The sequence below is a fragment of the Carcharhinus amblyrhynchos genome, unplaced genomic scaffold (assembly GCF_965287045.1).
Source record: "Carcharhinus amblyrhynchos unplaced genomic scaffold, sCarAmb.v2.hapA chromosome_1117, whole genome shotgun sequence".
NCBI lineage: Eukaryota > Metazoa > Chordata > Chondrichthyes > Carcharhiniformes > Carcharhinidae > Carcharhinus > Carcharhinus amblyrhynchos.
Genome location: NW_027650857.1, coordinates 2,014 through 26,892, shown reverse-complemented (window position 1 = coordinate 26,892; position 24,879 = coordinate 2,014). Strand labels below are relative to the sequence as shown.

The 24,879-nt window shown below is 44.8% G+C and overlaps 1 protein-coding gene across 1 annotated transcript; it reads left to right on the top strand.

Moving 5' to 3' along the window:
- The first annotated feature begins 5,387 nt into the window (after positions 1–5,387).
- pfdn6 (prefoldin subunit 6) lies at positions 5,388–20,048 on the top strand. The gene is made up of 4 exons (XM_080185003.1): positions 5,388–5,505; positions 17,544–17,614; positions 18,862–18,986; positions 19,900–20,048. The coding sequence occupies exons 1-4, from the start codon at positions 5,442–5,444 to the stop codon at positions 20,018–20,020; spliced, it is 381 nt and encodes a 126-aa protein (XP_080041129.1). The 5' UTR covers positions 5,388–5,441; the 3' UTR covers positions 20,021–20,048.
- Positions 20,049–24,879: the final 4,831 nt, after the last annotated feature.

Sequence of the window (24,879 nt, the reverse complement as noted above, 5' to 3'; positions counted from 1 at the left end):
GGGTGTAGGGGGGCTGGAGGGGGTGACAGAGATAGAGAGGGGGTGTAGGGTGCTGGAGGGGGTGACAGAGATAGGGAGGGGGTGTAGGGTGCTGGAGGGGTTGACAGAGATAGGGAGGGGGTGTAGGGGGCTGGAGGAGGTTACAGAGATAGGGAGGGGGTGTAGGGGGCGGGAGGAGGTTACAGAGATAGGGAGGAGGTGTAGGGGGGCTGGAGGAGGTTACAGAGATAGAGAGGGGGTGTAGGGGGCTGGAGGAGGTTACAGAGATAGGGAGGGGGTGTAGGGGGCTGGAGGGGGTGACAGAGATAGGGAGGGGGTGTAGGGGGCTGGAGGGGGTGACAGAGATAGGGAGGGGGTGTAGGGGGCTGGAGGGGGTGACAGAGATAGGGAGGGGGTGTAGGGGGCTGGAGGAGGTTACAGAGATAGGGAGGGGGTGTAGGGGGCTGGAGGAGGTTACACTGCAATGAAGTGACTGTGAAAATCTCCCAGTCCCCACACTCCAGCACCTGTTCGGGTAAAACTGAGGGAGGATTTAGCACGGCCAATCCACCCTAACCAGCACGTCTTTCAGACTGTGGGAGGAAACTGAACAGCGCCGCACTGTCAGAGGGTCAGTGCTGAGGGAGTGCCGCACTGTCAGAGGGTCAGTGCTGAGGGAGTGCCGCACTGTCAGAGGGTCAGTGCTGAGGGAGTGCCGCACTGTCAGAGGGTCAGTGCTGAGGGAGTGCCGCACTGTCAGAGGGTCAGTGCTGAGGGAGCGCCGCACTGTCAGAGGGTCAGTGCTGAGGGAGTGCCGCACTGTCAGAGGGTCAGTGCTGAGGGAGCGCCACACTGTCAGAGGGTCAGTACTGAGGGAGTGCCGCACTGTCAGAGGGTCAGTGCTGAGGGAGCGCCGCACTGTCAGAGGGTCAGTGCTGAGGGAGTGCTGCACTGTCAGAGGGTCAGTGCTGAGGGAGTGCCGCACTGTCAGAGGGTCAGTGCTGAGGGAGTGCCGCACTGTCAGAGGGTCAGTGCTGAGGGAGTGCCGCACTGTCAGAGGGTCAGTGCTGAGGGAATGCCGCACTGTCAGAGGGTCAGTGCTGAGGGAGTGCCGCACTGTCAGAGGGTCAGTGCTGAGGGAGTGCCGCACTGTCAGAGGGTCAGTGCTGAGGGAGTGCCGCACTGTCAGAGGGTCAGTGCTGAGGGAGTGCCGCACTGTCAGAGGGTCAGTGCTGAGGGAGTGCCGCACTGTCAGAGGGTCAGTGCTGAGGGAGTGCCGCACTGTCAGAGGGTCAGTGCTGAGGGAGTACCAAATCCAATGTAGCCTCACCCCTTGTTGGCCCATCTACATACTGTGTCATGAAACCTTCCTGCACACATTGGACAAAAACTGACCCCTCTAACGTGCTTGAACTATAGTTTTTCCAATCGATATTTGTAAAGTTAAAGTCCCCCATAACAACCTTTCGCACCTATCCACGATCATCTTTGCAATCCTTTCCTCTACATCTCTGGAGCTTTTTGGAGGCCTATAAAAAACTCCCAATAGTATAACCTCTCCTTTCCTGTTTCTAATCTCAGTCCAAACTACCTCAATAGACAGGTCCACATCAAACGTCCTTTCTGCCACCGTAATACTGTCCTTGACTAACAATGCCACGCCTCCCCCTCTTCTACCACCTTCTCCGCTCTGATTGAAACATCTGAACCTCGGAACCTGCAACAACCATTCCTGTCCCTGAAATGGTCACAACATCCAAGACCCAGGCACCAATCCAGGCTGCAAGTTCGTCCACCTTATTGCGTATGCTCCTCGCATTAAAGTATACACACTTCAAACCACCCTCCTGCCTGCTAATACACTGCTGTGACCTAGAAACCTTATCCATGACCTTCTTATTCTCATCCTCCTGTACATTGGAGCTACAATTCAGGTTCCCATCCCCCCTCTGAATCAGTTTAAACCCCCCTGAATAGCATTGGCAAATTTCCCCCCAAGATATTAGTTCCCCTCTGGTTCAGGTGCAGACCATCCCCCTTGTAGAGGTCCCACCTACCCCAGAATGAGCCCCAATTGTCCAAGTATCTGAACCCCTCCCTCCTGCACCATCCCTTTAGCCACGAGTTCAAATGTTCTCTCTCTCTATTCTCCATGCTATCCCATGGCACAGGTAACAAACCAGAGATAACCACTCTGCTTGTTTTAGCCCTGAGCTCCCACCCTAACTCTCTGAATTTCTGTTTTATATCCCAGTCCCTTTTCCTACCTGTGTCATGGGTGCCTACGGGAACCACAACTTGGGGCTGGTTCCCCTCCCCCTTAAGGATCTCAAACACTCGCTCAGAGATATCATGGACCCTGGCACCTGGGAGGCAACATACCAACCGCGAGTCTCTCTCCTTCCCACAAACTCTCCGATCTATCCCCTTAACTGTGGAATCCCCAATCACTAATCCTGTTCTTTTCTTCCCCCTTCCCACCTGAACATCAGGGACAGGCTCTACCCCCGAGACCTGTACCCCATGGCTTCGTGAGCCTTCCTCCCCAACAACATCCAAAACAGAGTATTTATTTTGGAGAGGAACAGCCTCGGGGGATCGCTGCTCTGACTGCTTCTTACCCCTTCCAGCACTCACCCATTCATCACTTTTAGGAGTAACTATCTCCCTGTAACTTTTCTCGATAGCTGCCTCTGCTTCCCGAATGATTCTAAGTTCCTCCAGTTCCAGCTCCAGGTCCCTAACACGGTCCTCAAGGAGCTGCAAACGGACGCACCTCCTGCAGGTGGAATCAGCTGACATCAACCCAAGGTCCTGGTTGAGGCCGTCCCCACGTGTGCGGACCTCGGCTCTCAGTCTCTGCTCAGCGACTCTGTGGTGTGGACACACGAGGACGGCCTCACCCGGGACCTTGGGTTCATGTCACACTATCTGTAACCCCCCCCCCGTAACTGACCTGGGTCTGTAAAATCTCACTCACTGTCCTGCCTGGAGACGATACACGTCTCTTTAACCTGGGCTTAACCCTCTCTCCACTCAGACTGTTCCGTAAGGACCTGATTCCCTGTAAAGACTCACATTCTAACCATTATTCTGTAAATTGAGTTTGTATCTTTATATACCCAGTTTGGGGGCACTCCCCTGATGAAGGTTAGGGGGTTTATATACCCAGTTTGGGGGCACTCCCCTGATGAAGGTTAGGGGGTTTATATACCCAGTTTGGGGGCACTCCCCTGATGAAGGTTAGGGGGTTTATATACCCAGTTTGGGGGTACCCCCCTGATGAAGGTTAGGGGGTTTATATACCCAGTTTGGGGGCACTCCCCTGATGAAGGTTAGGGGGGTTTATATACCCAGTTTGGGGGCACTCCCCTGATGAAGGTTAGGGGGGTTTATATACCCAGTTTGTGGGCACTCCCCTGATGAAGGTTAGGGGGGTTTATATACCCAGTTTGGGGGCACTCCCCTGATGAAAGTTACTGGGTTTATATACCCAGTTTGTGGGCACTCCCCTGATGAAGGTTAGGGGGTTTATATACCCAGTTTGGGGGCGCTCCCCTGATGAAGGTTAGGGGGGTTTATATACCCAGTTTGTGGGCACTCCCCTGATGAAGGTTAGGGGGTTTATATACCCAGTTTGTGGGCACTCCCCTGATGAAGGTTAGGGGGTTTATATACCCAGTTTGTGGGCACTCCCCTGATGGAGGTTAGGGGGTTTATATACCCAGTTTGGGGGCACTCCCCTGATGAAGGTTAGGGGGTTTATATACCCAGTTTGGGGGCACTCCCCTGATGGAGGTTAGGGGGTTTATATACCCAGTTTGGGGGCACTCCCCTGATGAAGGTTAGGGGGTTTATATACCCAGTTTGTGGGCACTCCCCTGATGAAGGTTAGGGGGTTTATATACCCAGTTTGTGGGCACTCCCCTGATGAAGGTTAGGGGGGTTTATATACCCAGTTTGGGGGCACTCCCCTGATGAAGGTTAGGGGGTTTATATACCCAGTTTGTGGGCACTCCCCTGATGAAGGTTAGGGGGGTTTATATACCCAGTTTGGGGGCACTCCCCTGATGAAGGTTAGGGGGTTTATATACCCAGTTTGGGGGCACCCCCCTGATGAAGGTTAGGGGGGTTTATATACCCAGTTTGGGGGCACTCCCCTGATGAAGGTTAGTGGGTTTATATACCCAGTTTGGGGGCACTCCCCTGATGAAGGTTAGTGGGTTTATATACCCAGTTTGGGGGCACTCCCCTGATGAAGGTTAGGGGGGTTTATATACCCAGTTTGGGGGCACTCCCCTGATGAAGGTTAGGGGGGTTTATATACCCAGTTTGGGGGCACTCCCCTGATGAAGGTTAGTGGGTTTATATACCCAGTTTGGGGGCACTCCCCTGATGAAGGTTAGGGGGGTTTATATACCCAGTTTGGGGGCACTCCCCTGATGAAGGTTAGGGGGGTTTATATACCCAGTTTGGGGGCACTCCCCTGATGAAGGTTAGGGGGTTTATATACCCAGTTTGTGGGCACTCCCCTGATGAAGGTTAGGGGGTTTATATACCCAGTTTGTGGGCACTCCCCTGATGAAGGTTAGGGGGTTTATATACCCAGTTTGGGGGCACTCCCCTGATGAAGGTTAGGGGGTTTATATACCCAGTTTGGGGGCACTCCCCTGATGAAGGTTAGGGGGGTTTATATACCCAGTTTGGGGGCACTCCCCTGATGAAGGTTAGGGGGGTTTATATACCCAGTTTGGGGGCACTCCCCTGATGAAGGTTAGGGGGGTTTATATATCCAGTTTGGGGGCACTCCCCTGATGAAGGTTAGTGGGTTTATATACCCAGTTTGGGGGCACTCCCCTGATGAAGGTTAGGGGGGTTTATATACCCAGTTTGGGGGCACTCCCCTGATGAAGGTTAGGGGGGTTTATATACCCAGTTTGGGGGCACTCCCCTGATGAAGGTTAGGGGGGTTTATATACCCAGTTTGGGGGCACTCCCCTGATGAAGGTTAGGGGGGTTTATATACCCAGTTTGGGGGCAATCCCCTGATGAAGGTTAGGGGGGGTTTTGCTGGACTGGAATTTGTTGCTGGGAAATTTCCCTCCAGTCAATTAGATACACCTTGGGGCGGGGCCAGGACAGGGGGCGGGGGCGATCCTGTGACGTCACCACGCCGGCAGAGGCGGACGCACGCAGCCGGCCGCGGCGTGATGGCGTGATGACGTCTCATGCTGCCGATGTGGGCGGGGCCTCCTGCTGCCGTTACCCCATTGGATGAACGTCTCCCAGAAGCACGAGGCCGGAGAATGCGCGACGCTCTGACGTCACCACGCCGGGGAAATGGGCGGGGATGATGATGTCACCACAGGGCGCGGGAGACGGGACTGGTGACGTCACCCCAGGGGGCAGGAGGCGGGGCCCAGGTCAAAGGGCGACTGGAGCGGACACGTGACGGCAGCAAGATGGCGGAGGTTCTGCAGAGGAAGCTGCAGAGTGAGGTGGAGAAATACCAGGCAGTTCAAAAAGGTCAGCGTGTCCGTATATCAGCGTTATAATCACTAATATAACATTATATACCCAATATAATCACTAATATAACATTATATACCCAATATATTCACTAATATAACATTATATACCCAATATATTCACTAATATAACATTATATACCCAATATAACTATAATCAGAAATACCAGGCAGTTCAAAAAGGTCAGCGTCTCTGTATAATCACTAATATAACATTATATACCTGTTATAATCACCAATATAACATTATATACCCAATATATTCACTAATATAACATTATATACCCAATATAACTATAATCAGAAATACCAGGCAGTTCAAAAAGGTCAGAGTCTCTGTATAATCACTAATATAACATTATATACCCAGTATAATCACTAATATAACATTATATACCCAATATATTCACTAATATAACATTATATACCCAATATAACTATAATCAGAAATACCAGGCAGTTCAGAAAGGTCAGCGTCTCTGTGTAATCACTAATATAACATTATATCAGCGTTATATTCACTAATATAACATTATATACCCAATATAATCACTAATATAACATTATATACCCAATATAATCACTAATATAACATTATATACCCAATATAACTATAATCAGAAATACCAGGCAGTTCAAAAAGGTCAGCGTGTCCGTATATCAGCGTTATAATCATTAATATAACATTATATACCCAATATAATCACTAATATAACATTATATACCCAATATAATCATTAATATAACATTATATACCCAATATAATCACTAATATAACATTATATACCCAATATAATCACTAATATAACATTATATACCCAATAGAGTCACTAATATAACATTATATATCCAATATAACTATAATCAGAAATACCAGGCAGTTCAGAAAGGTCAGCGTCTCTGTATAATCACTAATATAACATTATATACCCAATATATTCACTAATATAACATTATATACCCAATATATTCACTAATATAACATTATATACCCAATATAATCACTAATATAACATTATATACCCAATATAGTCACTAATATAACATTATATACCCAATATAATCACTAATATAACATTATATACCCAATATAGTCACTAATATAACATTATATACCCAATATAATCACTAATATAACATTATATACCCAATATAGTCACTAATATAACATTATATACCCAATATAATCACTAATATAACATTATATACCCAATATATTCACTAATATAACATTATATACCCAATATATTCACTAATATAACATTATATACCCAATATATTCACTAATATAACATTATATACCCAATATATTCACTAATATAACATTATATACCCAATATAACTATAATCAGAAATACCAGGCAGTTCAAAAAGGTCAGAGTGTCCGTATATCAGCGTTATAATCATTAATATAACATTGTATACCCAATATAATCACTAATATAACATTATATACCCAATATAATCACTAATATAACATTATATACCCAATATAACTATAATCAGAAATACCAGGCAGTTCAAAAAGGTCAGAGTGTCCGTATAATCATTAATATAACATTATATACCCAATATAATCACTAATATAACATTATATACCCAATATAACTATAATCAGAAATACCAGGCAGTTCAAAAAGGTCAGCGTGTCCGTATAATCATTAATATAACATTATATACCCAATATAATCACTAATATAACATTATATATCCAATATAACTATAATCAGAAATACCAGGCAGTTCAAAAAGGTCAGCGTCTGTGTATAATCACTAATATAACATTATATATCCAATATAATCACTAATATAACATTATATACCCAATATAATCACTAATATAACATTATATACCCAATATAATCACTAATATAACATTATATACCCAATATAACTATAATCAGAAATACCAGGCAGTTCAGAAAGGTCAGAGTGTCCGTATATTCACTAATATAACATTATATACCCAATATAATCACTAATATAACATTATATACCCAATATAGTCACTAATATAACATTATATACCCAATATAACTATAATCAGAAATACCAGGCAGTTCAAAAAGGTCAGAGTGTCCGTATATCAGCGTTATAATCACTAATATAACATTATATATCCAATATAATCACTAATATAACATTATATACCCAATATATTCACTAATATAACATTATATACCCAATATAACTATAATCAGAAATACCAGGCAGTTCAAAAAGGTCAGCGTCTCTGTATAATCACTAATATAACATTATATACCCAATATATTCACTAATATAACATTATATACCCAATATATTCACTAATATAACATTATATACCCAATATAACTATAATCAGAAATACCAGGCAGTTCAAAAAGGTCAGAGTGTCCGTATATTCACTAATATAACATTATATACCCAATATATTCACTAATATAACATTATATACCCAATATATTCACTAATATAACATTATATACCCAATATATTCACTAATATAACATTATATACCCAATATATTCACTAATATAACATTATATACCCAATAGAGTCACTAATATAACATTATATACCCAATATAATCACTAATATAACATTATATACCCAATATATTCACCAATATAACATTATATATCCAATATATTCACCAATATAACATTATATATCCAATATAACTATAATCAGAAATACCAGGCAGTTCAAAAAGGTCAGAATGTCCGTATATCAGCGTTATAATCATTAATATAACATTATATACCCAATATAATCACTAATATAACATTATAGATCCAATATATTCACTAATATAACATTATATACCCAATATAACTATAATCAGAAATAGCAGGCAGTTCAGAAAGGTCAGTGTGTCCGTATATCAGCGTTATAATCACTAATATAACATTATATACCCAATATATTCACTAATATAACATTATAGATCCAATATATTCACTAATATAACATTATATACCCAATATAACTATAATCAGAAATACCAGGCAGTTCAGAAAGGTCAGAGTGTCCGTATATTCACTAATATAACATTATATACCCAATACATTCACTAATATAACATTATATACCCAATATAACTATAATCAGAAATACCAGGCAGTTCAAAAAGGTCAGAATGTCCGTATATCAGCGTTATAATCACTAATATAACATTATATACCCAATATAACTATAATCAGAAATACCAGGCAGTTCAAAAAGGTCAGAGTGTCCGTATATTCACTAATATAACATTATATACCCAATATAATCACTAATATAACATTATATATCCAATATAACTATAATCAGAAATACCAGGCAGTTCGAAAAGGTCAGAGTGTCCGTATATCAGCGTTATAATCATTAATATAACATTATATACCCAATATAATCACTAATATAACATTATATATCCAATATAACTATAATCAGAAATACCAGGCAGTTCAAAAAGGTCAGAATGTCCGTATATCACTAATACAACATTATATACCCAATATATTCACTAATATAACATTATACACCCAATATATTCACTAATATAACATTATATACCCAATATAACTATAATCAGAAATACCAGGCAGTTCAGAAAGGTCAGAATGTCTGTATATTCACTAATATAACATTATATACCCAATATAATCACTAATATAACATTATATATCCAATATAACTATAATCAGAAATACCAGGCAGTTCAAAAAGGTCAGAGTGTCCGTATATTCACTAATATAACATTATATACCCAATATATTCACTAATATAACATTATACACCCAATATATTCACTAATATAACATTATATACCCAATATAACTATAATCAGAAATACCAGGCAGTTCAAAAAGGTCAGAATGTCCGTATATCAGCGTTATAATCACTAATATAACATTATATACCCAATATAACTATAATCAGAAATACCAGGCAGTTCAAAAAGGTCAGAGTGTCCGTATATTCACTAATATAACATTATATACCCAATATAATCACTAATATAACATTATATATCCAATATAACTATAATCAGAAATACCAGGCAGTTCAAAAAGGTCAGAGTGTCCGTATATCAGCGTTATAATCATTAATATAACATTATATACCCAATATAATCACTAATATAACATTATATATCCAATATAACTATAATCAGAAATACCAGGCAGTTCAAAAAGGTCAGAATGTCCGTATATTCACTAATATAACATTATATACCCAATATATTCACTAATATAACATTATACACCCAATATATTCACTAATATAACATTATATACCCAATATATTCACTAATATAACATTATATATCCAATATAACTATAATCAGAAATACCAGGCAGTTCAAAAAGGTCAGAGTGTCCGTATATCAGCGTTATAATCATTAATATAACATTATATACCCAATATAATCACTAATATAATATATATCCAATATATTCACTAATATAACATTATATACCCAATATAACTATAATCAGAAATACCAGGCAGTTCAAAAAGGTCAGCGTCTCTGTATAATCACTAATATAACATTATATACCCGTTATAATCATTAATATAACATTATATACCCAATATAATCACTAATATAACATTATATACCCAATATATTCACTAATATAACATTATATACCCAATATATTCACTAATATAACATTATATACCCAATATAACTATAATCAGAAATACCAGGCAGTTCAGAAAGGTCAGAGTGTCCGTATATTCACTAATATAACATTATATACCCAATATATTCACTAATATAACATTATATACCCAATATAACTATAATCAGAAATACCAGGCAGTTCAGAAAGGTCAGAGTGTCCGTATATTCACTAATATAACATTATATACCCAATATAATCACTAATATAACATTATATACCCAATATAACTATAATCAGAAATACCAGGCGGTTCAGAAAGGTCAGAGTGTCCGTATATTCACTAATATAACATTATATACCCTATATATTCACTAATATAACATTATATACCCAATATAATCACTAATATAACATTATATACCCAATATAACTATAATCAGAAATACCAGGCGGTTCAGAAAGGTCAGAGTGTCCGTATATCAGCGTTATAATCATTAATATAACATTATATACCCAATATAATCACTAATATAACATTATATACCCAATATATTCACTAATATAACATTATATACCCAATATAATCACTAATATAACATTATATACCCAATATAACTATAATCAGAAATACCAGGCAGTTCAGAAAGGTCAGAGTGTCCGTATATTCACTAATATAACATTATATACCCTATATATTCACTAATATAACATTATATACCCAATATAATCACTAATATAACATTATATACCCAATATATTCACTAATATAACATTATATACCCAATATAACTATAATCAGAAATACCAGGCAGTTCAGAAAGGTCAGAGTGTCCGTATATTCACTAATATAACATTATATACCCAATATATTCACTAATATAACATTATATACCCAATATAACTATAATCAGAAATAGCAGGCAGTTCAGAAAGGTCAGAGTGTCCGTATATCAGCGTTATAATCACTAATATAACATTATATACCCAATATATTCACTAATATAACATTATACACCCAATATATTCACTAATATAACATTATATACCCAATATAACTATAATCAGAAATACCAGGCAGTTCAGAAAGGTCAGAATGTCTGTATATTCACTAATATAACATTATATACCCAATATAATCACTAATATAACATTATATATCCAATATAACTATAATCAGAAATACCAGGCAGTTCAAAAAGGTCAGAGTGTCCGTATATTCACTAATATAACATTATATACCCAATATATTCACTAATATAACATTATACACCCAATATATTCACTAATATAACATTATATACCCAATATAACTATAATCAGAAATACCAGGCAGTTCAAAAAGGTCAGAATGTCCGTATATCAGCGTTATAATCACTAATATAACATTATATACCCAATATAACTATAATCAGAAATACCAGGCAGTTCAAAAAGGTCAGAGTGTCCGTATATTCACTAATATAACATTATATACCCAATATAATCACTAATATAACATTATATATCCAATATAACTATAATCAGAAATACCAGGCAGTTCAAAAAGGTCAGAGTGTCCGTATATCAGCGTTATAATCATTAATATAACATTATATACCCAATATAATCACTAATATAACATTATATATCCAATATAACTATAATCAGAAATACCAGGCAGTTCAAAAAGGTCAGAATGTCCGTATATTCACTAATATAACATTATATACCCAATATATTCACTAATATAACATTATACACCCAATATATTCACTAATATAACATTATATACCCAATATATTCACTAATATAACATTATATATCCAATATAACTATAATCAGAAATACCAGGCAGTTCAAAAAGGTCAGAGTGTCCGTATATCAGCGTTATAATCATTAATATAACATTATATACCCAATATAATCACTAATATAATATATATCCAATATATTCACTAATATAACATTATATACCCAATATAACTATAATCAGAAATACCAGGCAGTTCAAAAAGGTCAGCGTCTCTGTATAATCACTAATATAACATTATATACCCGTTATAATCATTAATATAACATTATATACCCGTTATAATCATTAATATAACATTATATACCCAATATAATCACTAATATAACATTATATACCCAATATATTCACTAATATAACATTATATACCCAATATATTCACTAATATAACATTATATACCCAATATAACTATAATCAGAAATACCAGGCAGTTCAGAAAGGTCAGAGTGTCCGTATATTCACTAATATAACATTATATACCCAATATATTCACTAATATAACATTATATACCCAATATAACTATAATCAGAAATACCAGGCAGTTCAGAAAGGTCAGAGTGTCCGTATATTCACTAATATAACATTATATACCCAATATAATCACTAATATAACATTATATACCCAATATAACTATAATCAGAAATACCAGGCGGTTCAGAAAGGTCAGAGTGTCCGTATATTCACTAATATAACATTATATACCCTATATATTCACTAATATAACATTATATACCCAATATAATCACTAATATAACATTATATACCCAATATAACTATAATCAGAAATACCAGGCGGTTCAGAAAGGTCAGAGTGTCCGTATATCAGCGTTATAATCATTAATATAACATTATATACCCAATATAATCACTAATATAACATTATATACCCAATATATTCACTAATATAACATTATATACCCAATATAATCACTAATATAACATTATATACCCAATATAACTATAATCAGAAATACCAGGCAGTTCAGAAAGGTCAGAGTGTCCGTATATTCACTAATATAACATTATATACCCTATATATTCACTAATATAACATTATATACCCAATATAATCACTAATATAACATTATATACCCAATATATTCACTAATATAACATTATATACCCAATATAACTATAATCAGAAATACCAGGCAGTTCAGAAAGGTCAGAGTGTCCGTATATTCACTAATATAACATTATATACCCAATATATTCACTAATATAACATTATATACCCAATATAACTATAATCAGAAATAGCAGGCAGTTCAGAAAGGTCAGAGTGTCCGTATATCAGCGTTATAATCACTAATATAACATTATATACCCAATATAATCACTAATATAACATTATATATCTAATATAACTATAATCAGAAATACCAGGCAGTTCAAAAAGGTCAGCGTCTCTGTATATTCACTAATATAACATTATATACCCAATATATTCACTAATATAACATTATATATCCAATATATTCACTAATTCAACATTATATATCCAATATAACTATAATCAGAAATACCAGGCAGTTCAGAAAGGTCAGCGTCTCTGTATAATCACTAATATAACATTATATACCCAATATAACTATAATCAGAAATACCAGGCAGTTCAGAAAGGTCAGAGTGTCCGTATATTCACTAATATAACATTATATACCCAATATATTCACTAATATAACATTATATACCCAATATAACTATAATCAGAAATACCAGGCAGTTCAAAAAGGTCAGAATGTCCGTATATTCACTAATATAACATTATATACCCAATATATTCACTAATATAACATTATATACCCAATATATTCACTAATATAACATTATATACCCAATATATTCACTAATATAACATTATATCAGAGTTATTATCACTAATATAACATTATATACCTGTTATAATCACTAATATAACATTATATACCTGTTATAATCACTAATATAACATTATATACCTGTTATAATCACTAATATAACTTTATATACCTGTTATAATCACTAATATAACTTTATATACCTGTTATAATCATTAATATAACTTTATATACCTGTTATAATCATTAATATAACATTATATACCCAATATAGTCACTAATATAACATTATATACCCAATATAACTATAATCAGAAATACCAGGCAGTTCAGAAAGGTCAGTGTCTCCGTATATACCCGTTATAATCACCAATATAACACTGTATACCCATTATAGTCACCAATATAACACTGTATACCCGTTATAGTCACCAATATAACACTGTATACCCGTTATAGTCACCAATATAACACTGTATACCCGTTATAGTCACCAATATAACACTGTATACCCGTTATAGTCACCAATATAACACTGTATACCCGTTATAGTCACCAATATAACACTGTATACCTGTTATAGTCACCAATATAACATTGTATACCCGTTACAGTCACCAATATAACACTGTATACCCGTTATAGTCACCAATATAACTATAATATATCACCAACATATCTCCAACACAACAACATGTCCCCACTACATCCCCAATACAGAAAGAATATACCCAATACAACTATAATACATATCCAATACATCCCCAATATTATCTTCAATATAACCCCAAAACATCCTTAATATATCCCCAATACAACCCCAATATATCCCCACTACAGCCTCAATACAATATATCCCCACTACATCATATCCCCAATATCTGATATATATCACTGTAATATCACACAGTGTGGTGTATAGAGTATATACAACACAGAGACAGAGCAGCAAGGGGAATTGTATCCTCAATATCTGGTATATATCACTGTAATATCACACAGTGCGGTGTATAGAGTGTATACAACACAGAGACAGAGCAGCAAGGGGAATTATATCCTCCATATCTGATATATATCACTGTAATATCACACAGTGCGGTGTATAGAGTATATACAACACAGAGACAGAGCAGCAAGGGGAATTATATCCTCAATATCTGATATATATCACTGTAATATCACAGTGCGGTGGATAGAATATATACAACACAGAGACAGAGCAGCAAGGGGAATTATATCCTCCATATCTGGTATATATCACTGTAATATCACACAGTGCGGTGTATAGAGTATATACAACACAGAGACAGAGCAGCAAGGGGAATTATATCCTCCATATCTGATATATATCACTGTAATATCACACAGTGCGGTGTATAGAGTATATACAACACAGAGACAGAGCAGCAAGGGGAATTATATCCTCAATATCACTGTAATATCACACAGTGCAGTTTATAAAGATCAGCGAGATCAGAAATACTCTATTTATAGATATCCAGTCTGCTGACTTATTTCCATGTAGCTAGTAATTCCATCCTGCATGTAAATTTGTGGTTAACTTGTTTGTATTACAAAGGTTTACTGCCTCTGCTCCGTGCCAGTGAGCCGGAACAAAGGAACTCGACACAGAACGCCTTTGTGCGAGAAATCTGCAGACTGCTCAGTGAAAAATTAACGTGTGGGTTTTGAAACACTCCTGGATTTACTGTGTGTTCTGGCAATGTCCCTGTGCCATCGAGCCCTCTGTGACACAGCCAGCAACCTGAGAGACTGGCAACCCTGCCCTCAGACACTGATCACACCCCGAAACCTCCCCCATTGAGGATTCACTAGTCCTGTCCGACCGGTGGCCTTCGGGGTACAGAACCTGCCCCCCAGCCCATCGTTCTGATTTCAGAGGGAACTTGAAGACAGAGCTCCCCTGCATCTGCTGTCCTTGTGGTTTTGGGTGGAAGAGGTTGTATGTTTATTGGTGAAATGGAGGTTCCCCCACCTGGAGGGTCCCTTCGAGTCGCTTACCATCCTGACTTGGAAATAACATCGGCCATTCCTTCACTGTCATTGGGTCAAATTCCTGTATCTCCCTCCCTAACAGCACTGTGGGTGTACCTACGCCTCAGGGACTGCAATGGGTTCAGGAAGACAGCTCACCCACCACCTTCTCAATAAGTGCTAGGCCAGTCAGCAATGCCCACATCCCACAGATGAATTTTGAAAGAATGCTACGATGCATCTTGTAGATGGTAGACAGGCTGTCACTGTGTGTCGGTGGTGGAGGGAGTGAGTGTTTGTGGATGGAGTCGCGATCCAGCGGGGCTGCTTTGTCCTGGACGGTGTCGAGGTTTCTCGAGTGTTGTTGGAACCGCACCCATCCAGGGAAGTGGGGAGTATTCCATCACACTCCTGACTTGTGTCCTTGTAGATGGTGGACAGGCTTTGGGGGCGGGGGGGAGTCGGGAGGTGAGTTACTCTCCGCAGGATTCCCAGTGGACAGGGTTCGGGGGGGAGTCAGGAGGTGAGTTACTCTCCGCAGGATTCCCAGTGGACAGGTTCGGGTGGGGAGTCGGGAGGTGAGTTACTCTCTGCAGGATTCCCAGTGGACAGGGTTCGGGGGGGGGGAGTCGGGAGGTGAGTTACTCTCCGCAGGATTCCCAGTGGACAGGGTTCGGGGGGGGAGTCGGGAGGTGGGTTACTCTCTGCAGGATTCCCAGTGGACAGGGTTCGGGGGGGGGAGTCGGGAGTGAGTTACTCTCCGCAGGATTCCCAGTGGACAGGGTTCGGGGGGGGGAGTCGGGAGGTGGGTTACTCTCTGCAGGATTCCCAGCCTCTGACCTGCTCTGGTAGTTATGATGTGGAGGAGCTGGTGTTGGACTGGGGTAAAAACAGTAAGAAACCTCAGCAGCTTAAAATCCAACAAGTTTATCTGTAGCAAATGCCACAAGCTTTTGGAACACGCTGTTCCTTCGTCAGGTGAGTGGGAGTTCTGATCACAAACTGGGTATATAAAGACACAAACTCAATTTACAGAATACTGATTGGAATGTGAGTCTTTACAGGGAATCAAGTCTTAAAGGTACAGACAATGTGAGTGGAGAGAGGGTTAAGCACAGGTTAAAGAGATGTGTATTGTCTCAGACAGGACAGTTAGTGAGGTTTTGCAAACCCAGGCAAGTCACGGGGGTTACAGATAGTGCGACATGAACCCAAGATCCCTGTTGAGGCCGTCCTCATGTGTGCGGAACTTGCTGTCAGTCTCTGTTCAGCGACTCTGCGCTGTCGTGTGTCGTGAAGGCCGCCTTGGAGAATGCTTACCCGAAGGTCAGAGGCTGAATGCCCGTGACCACTGAAGTGTTCACCAACAGGAAGGGAACAGTCTTGCCTGGTGATTGTCGAGCGATGTTCATTCATCCGTTGTCGTAGCGTCTGCATGGTCTCCCAATGTACCATGCTTCGGGACATCCTTTCTTGCAACGTATCAGGTAGACAATGTTGACCGAGTTGCAAGAGTATTTACCGTGTACCTGGTGGATGGTATTCTCACGTGTGATGATGGTATCCATGTCGATGATCCGGCATGTCTTGCAGAGGTTGCTGTGGCAGGGTTGTGTGGTATTGTGGTCACTGTTCTCCTGAAGGCTGGGTAGTTTGTTGTGAACAATGGTCTGTTTGAGGTTGTGTGGTTGTCTGAAGTCAAGAAGCGGGGGTGTGGGATGGCCCTCTTCAAACGCCATCCACACACTCAAGATCAACCTTCCCCCACCCCCTGCCCCTCCCCCCACCCCTCCACCCTCCCCTCAGTCTGTTGTTTCTCTCTGTGTAGATCTCAGTAAGTGCCTTTCAGCTCGACAGAAACTGGAGGCTCAAGTGACGGAGAACACGATCGTGAAGGAGGTGAGGAGCTTTCTGTAAATCTCATCTGTGCAGACGTCTGTCTGAGCCTCACACAGACCACACTGTCTGAGAGTCTCGTCTGTGCAGACGTCTGCCTGAACCTCAGACAGACCTCACTGCAGTCAGATGATTGGGATTAATCCAGGAAGATCTCTGGGAGACTTCCCGCTGAAGCTTGTGTCCAGAGATTGGGAATATTTCACAGACCATTGCAGCACGGAATCCGACAGTGCAGAAGAGGCCCTTTGGCCCATTGAGTCTGTACTGACACATTAGAAACACCTGAACTCCCACCTAATCCCATCTGCCAGTCCCTGACCCGTAGCCCTGAATGTTATGGTGGGCCAAGTGCTGATCCAGGTATTTTCTAAAGGATGTGAGGCATCCCCCCTCCAGCACCCTCCCAAGCAGCGCATTCCAGACTCTCACCACCCTCTGAGTAAAAAAGCTATTTCCTCATGTCCCCCCTAAACCTCCCCGCCTTCACCTTGAACCTATGTCCCCTTGTGACTGACCCTTCAATGAAGGGGAGCAGCTAGCTCTTATCCACCCTGTCCATGTTTCTTATAATCTTGTACACCTCAATCAGGTTGCCCCTCAGTCTTCTCTGCTCCAGAGGAAACAACCCAAGCCTATCCAACCTCTCTCCATCATTGAAACGCTCCATCCCAGGCAGTATCCTGCTGAACCTCCTCTGCACCCCCTCCAGTGCAATCACATCCTTCCTATAATGTGGCAATCAGAATTGCGCACAGTATTCCAGCTGTGGCCTCACCAAATTTCGATACAACTCCATCCTGACCTCTCTGCTTTGGTGATCTATGCCTCGATTGATAAGTCGAGCGTGCCGTATGCCTTTTTCACCACCCTATTTACCTGCCCTTCCACCGTCGGAGACCTGGGGATAAATTCACCGAGGTCCTCGTGTTCCACGGAACTTCCCAGTCTCCCACCGTTCATTAAGTATTTCTCATCAACCTACTCCTTCCAAAGGCATCACCTCTAAATTCCAGCTGCCACTTATCTGTCCGTCTTTATCTTCTTGTAGCCGGAGACACTCCTCTTCGCTGTTAGCCGCTCGGCCGATCTTTGTGTCGCTCTGTGGGTGTTTTGTGCTGTTTGGTATCTTCACTCTCCCCAGGTCTCCGGGTTTGAGCTGGAGCTTGATGCTCCTGTGCAGGCAAAGAGAGGGGATATTTAACTGACCAGCACCTCCCTAATTCCAAGTTTCTCTCTTTTCCCCTCAGGAGTTGGACCTCTTGGAATCGACGAACAGTGTTTTCAAGCTGATTGGTCCAGTTCTGGTCAGGCAGGATCTGGAGGAAGCCAAATCGACGGTTGCTAAGCGATTGGAATACATTAACGGAGAAATGTTAGTCCCCTGCTTCCTCCTGGACTGAGTTCCAGATCTCAGAGAAACTGTTCATCATCCTGTAATGTCTCACTGAATAGCTTCGAACCCCACTGTCCCATCTCACATCTCCCCCCAATTCCTGCACTGTGCTGTCTCCCTCCCAGTGTAACCTGGATAAATGTCAGGTGATCCACTTTGGTAGCAATAATAGGAAGACGGATTACTTGTACGGGTCTACACTGAGAGGGGCACATACTCAGCGAGACCTTGGTCACCCCCCCCCTCCCTCGTCCTTCCACTCCCCCCTTCCCATACTCCCCTTCATCCTCCAGCCCCCCGCTCCCCCTCCCCACATACCGCTCGCCCTTCCCCCTCTGCCGCTGACCCCCATCCCCCCCCCCCCCCCCCCCGGCTACCCACACTCGCAATCAGACATGTTTTGAACCACACCTCCTCCAGCCCCTCTTCAGCTGTTCAGCTGTGGGGGCCTCACTCTAGGAGTTGTGAATCTTTGGAATTCTCCCTTCCTGAGGGATTGGATTATGGGATGGGCGGGGGAGATGGAGGGAGGATTACAGGTTGGGGGTGGGGGGAGATTATGGGATGGGGGGGGAGGTGGATGGAGGATTACAGGTTGGGGGTGGGGGGAGATTACGGGATGGGGGGCAGGGGGAGATTATGGGATGGGGAGGTGGACGGAGGATTACAGGTTGGGGGTGGGGGGAGATTACGGGATGGGGGGTGGGGGGAGATTATGGGATGGGGAGGCGGACGGAGGATTACAGGTTGGGTGGAGCGAGTGGGGAGAAAGGGAGTTGGAAACTGAGATCAGGCGTGATAGTATCAAATGGGGGGGGGGGGGGGAGCAGGGACTGAACGGCCCACCCTCCAATCCTGTTTCTCACATTCCCAATGTTTTCCGTTCTTTCAGAAAACGATACGAGGGACAGATGAAGGAACTGGAGAAGAAATCGGAGCAGCAGAGAGCCACGCTGGCCAAATTACAGCAGGATTTCCAGAAGGCGCAGGGAAAAACCCCCATCAAAGTGTGACAGGCCCCTCCCCCTCCTACCCCCCTCCTCCCCCCACCCCTCTCCCACCTTTCCCCCTCCCTCTCCTACCCCCCTCCTCCCCCCCGCCCCTCTCCCACCTTTCCCCCTCCCTCTCCTACCCCCCTCCTCCCCCCCGCCCCTCTCCCACCTCCCTTCCCCTTTCCCCCACCCCTCCGCCCACTTCCCCAGCAGCCTGGCACCCCCACCCCCCCCCACCCCACCCCACCCCCCAGAATCCAAACTCCCTGTTAGGGAACAGGAGTCTGGAGGAGATTCCCGTGTGGGGATCTGGAGGCTGTGGCACCCCCTCCCCTCCCCTCCCCTCCCGATGGGAAAATGTTATTGAACGGCGGGGGGGTTATTTTGGGGGAATCCTGTGCAGTCCTGGCTCTGTGTGTGTCTGTGTGTGTTTTTATTCTGTTTTTTCAGTTTGGGAATATTACGGTTTATATTTTTCTCTCTGTATCCTTGCTGTGATTGGCTGTAAGACACTCCCTATCCCACCCGGAATACAGGATCTATCCAATCCTGTCCCTCACCTGAGAGAGAAATAAAAAAATACCTCATTGTTTCTGGTCACGCAGAGAGTGCTGTGGTTTGTGAGAGGGATCAGAGAACAGTACAAGACAGGAACCCCTCGGCCCAGCAGGCTTTCACCAATACTATCCCTCCGTTCCCTCTGCGTTCACATCGCCACGCAGCTCCCTCTGGAATGGTGCTGTCGTCCATCCATCAGCTCCTCTGGCACCCACCACTCTCTGTGTGAAAAACTTCCCCCATACATCTCCCTTCAACTGTCCCCCTCTCATCTTGAACCTGTGCCCTCTTGGAATTGTCACTTCCACCCTGGGGAAAAAGCCTCTGACTATCCACCCTGTCTGTGCCTCTCGTCATATTGCAGACCTTTATCAGGTCTCCCCTCAGCCTCCGTCTTTCCAGTGAAAATAATCCTAGTTTATTCAACCTCTCCTCACAGCCAACACCCTCCAGACCAGGCAACATCCTGGTGAACCTTCTTTGCACTCTCTCCAAAGCTTCCACCTCCTCCTGGTAGTGTGGTGACCAAAACTGCACGCAATACTCCAAATGCAGCCTAATCAAGGTTTTATAAAGCTGCAACATGATTTCCCAACTCCTGTACTCAATGCCCCGGCTGATGAAGCAAGCGTTCCAGACACTCCCTTAACGAGCTTCTCGACCTGCACTGTCACTTCCGGGAATCCGTGGACCTTCCCGCCCGCCCGGGTCCCCCCCAGTGCCTCCCGCCCGCCCAGGACCCCCCCACCGAGCCTCCCGCCCGTCCGGGACCCCCCCACCGAGCCTCCCGCCTGCCCGGGTCCCCCCCAATGCCTCCCGCCTGCCCCGGGTCCCTCTTTATCTCAATCGGTGTTCTGCCATTTTTACCGATTGGCTGGAAGTTTGACCTGCTTCCTGGTGAATTAATCCCGTGTGGATTAAGCTGGGATGTGATCTGAAAGGGCTGGCAGTGCTGTGATGGGCTGAGTGACCTCCTGTGATGTGAGGGAGTGAAGGCAGCCTCTGGATCAGCTGTTTCGGGTTTTGGGATGGGATTTTTCTGATCGGGCAGGGCCGATGGACTGAAATCTGAGAGTCTGACAGCAAATCAAACAACGGAAAGTGATGTTAATGTTCTGCAGCCCTGGGGAGGGACAGAGTTTAAAGTTTATTCATTAATGTCACATGTAAGGCTTACATTAACACCGCAATGAAGTTACTGTGAAAATCCCCCAGTCCCCACACTCCACTGCCTGTCCGGGTTACGCTGAGGGAGGATTTAGCACAGCCAATCCACCCTAACCGGCACATCTTTGGACTGTGGGAGGAAACCGGAGCACCCGGAGGAAACCCACACAGACACGGGGAGAATGTGCAGATTCCACACAGACAGCGACCCAAGCCGGGAATGGAACCCGGGTCCCTGGCACTGTGGGGCAGCAGCGCTAACCCACTGTGTCACCGGGAATGGAACCCGGGTCCCTGGCGCTGTGAGGCAGCAGTGCCAACCCACTGTGCCACCGGGAATGGAACCCGGGTCCCTGGGACTGTGAGGCAGCAGCGCTAACCCACTGTGTCACCGGGAATGGAACCCGGGTCCCTGGGACTGTGAGGCAGCAGCGCTAACCCACTGTGTCACCGGGAATGGAACCCGGGTCCCTGGCGCTGTGAGGCAGCAGTGCTAACCCACTGTGTCACCGGGAATGGAACCCGGGTCCCTGGTGCTGTGAGGCAGCAGCGCTAACCCACTGTGTCACCGGGAATGGAACCTGGGTCCCTGGTGCTGTGAGGCAGCAGTGCTAACCCACTGTGTCACCGGGAATGGAACCCGGGTCCCTGGGACTGTGAGGCAGCAGCGCTAACCCACTGTGTCACCGGGAATGGAACCCGGGTCCCTGGGACTGTGAGGCAGCAGTGCTAACCCACTGTGTCACCGGGAATGGAACCCGGGTCCCTGGCGCTGTGAGGCAGCAGTGCTAACCCACTGTGTCACCGGGAATGGAACCCGGGTCCCTGGCGCTGTGGGGCAGCAGTGCTAACCCACTGTGTCACCGGGAATGGAACCCGGGTCCCTGGCGCTGTGAGGCAGCAGTGCTAACCCACTGTGTCACCGGGAATGGAACCCGGGTCCCTGGGACTGTGAGGCAGCAGTGCTAACCCACTGTGTCACCGGGAATGGAACCCGGGTCCCTGGCGCTGTGAGGCAGCAGTGCTAACCCACTGTGTCACCGGGAATGGAACCCGGGTCCTGGGACTGTGAGGCAGCAGTGCTAACCCACTGTGTCACCGGGAATGGAACCCGGGTCCCTGGCGCTGTGAGGCAGCAGTGCTAACCCACTGTGTCACCGGGAATGGAACCCGGGTCCCTGGGACTGTGAGGCAGCAGTGCTAACCCACTGTGTCACCGGGAATGGAACCCGGGTCCCTGGCACTGTGAGACAGCAGCGCTAACCCACTGTGTCACCGGGAATGGAACCCGGGTCCCTGGCACTGTGAGGCAGCAGTGCTAACCCACTGTGTCACCGGGAATGGAACCCGGGTCCCTGGCGCTGTGAGGCAGCAGTGCTAACCCACTGTGTCACCGGGAATGGAACCCGGGTCCCTGGGACTGTGAGGCAGCAGTGCTAACCCACTGTGTCACCGGGAATGGAACCCGGGGTCCCTGGCGCTGTGAGGCAGCAGTGCTAACCCACTGTGTCACCGGGAATGGAACCCGGGTCCCTGGGACTGTGAGGCAGCAGTGCTAACCCACTGTGTCACCGGGAATGGAACCCGGGTCCCTGGCGCTGTGAGGCAGCAGTGCTAACCCACTGTGTCACCGGGAATGGAACCCGGGTCCCTGGGACTGTGAGGCAGCAGTGCTAACCCACTGTGTCACCGGGAATGGAACCCGGGTCCCTGGCACTGTGAGACAGCAGCGCTAACCCACTGTGTCACCGGGAATGGAACCCGGGTCCCTGGCACTGTGAGGCAGCAGCGCTAACCCACTGTGTCACCGGGAATGGAACCGGGGTCCCTGGCGCTGAGAGACAGCAGTGCTAACCCACTGTGTCACCGGGAATGGAACCCGGGTCCCTGGCGCTGTGAGACAGCAGTGCTAACCCACTGTGTCACCGGGAATGGAACCCGGGTCCCTGGCGCTGTGAGGCAGCAGTGCTAACCCACTGTGTCACCGGGAATGGAACCCGGGTCCCTGGCGCTGTGAGGCAGCAGTGCTAACACACTGTGTCACTGGGAATGGAACCCGGGTCCCTGGCGCTGTGAGACAGCAGTGCTAACACACTGTGTCACCGGGAATGGAACCCGGGTCCCTGGCGCTGTGAGGCAGCAGTGCTAACACACTGTGTCACTGGGAATGGAACCCGGGTCCCTGGCGCTGTGAGGCAGCAGTGCTAACCCACTGTGCCACCGGGAATGGAACCCGGGTCCCTGGCGCTGTGAGGCAGCAGTGCTAACCCACTGTGTCACCGGGAATGGAACCCGGGTCCCTGGCGCCGTGAGGCAGCAGCGCTAACCCACTGTGTCACCGGGAATGGAACCCGGGTCCCTGGCGCTGTGAGACAGCAGCGCTAACCCACTGTGTCACCGGGAATGGAACCCGGGTCCCTGGCGCTGTGAGGCAGCAGCGCTAACCCACTGTGTCACCAGGAATGGAACCCGGGTCCCTGGCGCTGTGAGGCAGCAGTGCTAACCCACTGTGTCACCGGGAATGGAACCCGGGTCCCTGGCGCTGTGAGACAGCAGCGCGAACCCACTGTGTCACCGGGAATGGAACCCGGGTCCCTGGCGCTGTGAGGCAGCAGTGCTAACCCACTGTGTCACCGGGAATGGAACCCGGGTCCCTGGCGCTGTGAGACAGCAGCGCGAACCCACTGTGTCACCGGGAATGGAACCTGGGTCCCTGGCGCTGTGAGGCAGCAGCGCTAACCCACTGTGTCACCGGGAATGGAACCCGGGTCCCTGGCGCTGTGAGGCAGCAGTGTTAACCCACTGTGTCACCGGGAATGGAACCCGGGTCCCTGGCGCTGTGAGGCAGCAGCGCTAACCCACTGTGTCACTGGGAATGGAACCCGGGTCCCTGGCGCTGTGAGGCAGCAGTGCTAACCCACTGTGTCACCGGGAATGGAACCCGGGTCCCTGGCGCTGTGAGACAGCAGCGCGAACCCACTGTGTCACCGGGAATGGAACCCGGGTCCCTGGCGCTGTGAGGCAGCAGCGCTAACCCACTGTGTCACCGGGAATGGAACCCGGGTCCCTGGCGCTGTGAGACAGCAGCGCGAACCCACTGTGTCACCGGGAATGGAACCCGGGTCCCTGGCGCTGTGAGGCAGCAGTGCTAACCC

Bases quoted from the DNA above. Each gene is read 5' to 3' on its own strand.
- pfdn6 (XM_080185003.1), top strand. From the start codon at position 5,442: ATGGCGGAGGTTCTGCAGAGGAAGCTGCAGAGTGAGGTGGAGAAATAC. The intron at 5,506-17,543 runs GTCAGCGTGTCC...CTCTCTGTGTAG, and splicing joins ATACCAGGCAGTTCAAAAAG to ATCTCAGTAAGTGCCTTTCA. The intron at 18,987-19,899 runs GTTAGTCCCCTG...CCGTTCTTTCAG, and splicing joins GAATACATTAACGGAGAAAT to AAAACGATACGAGGGACAGA.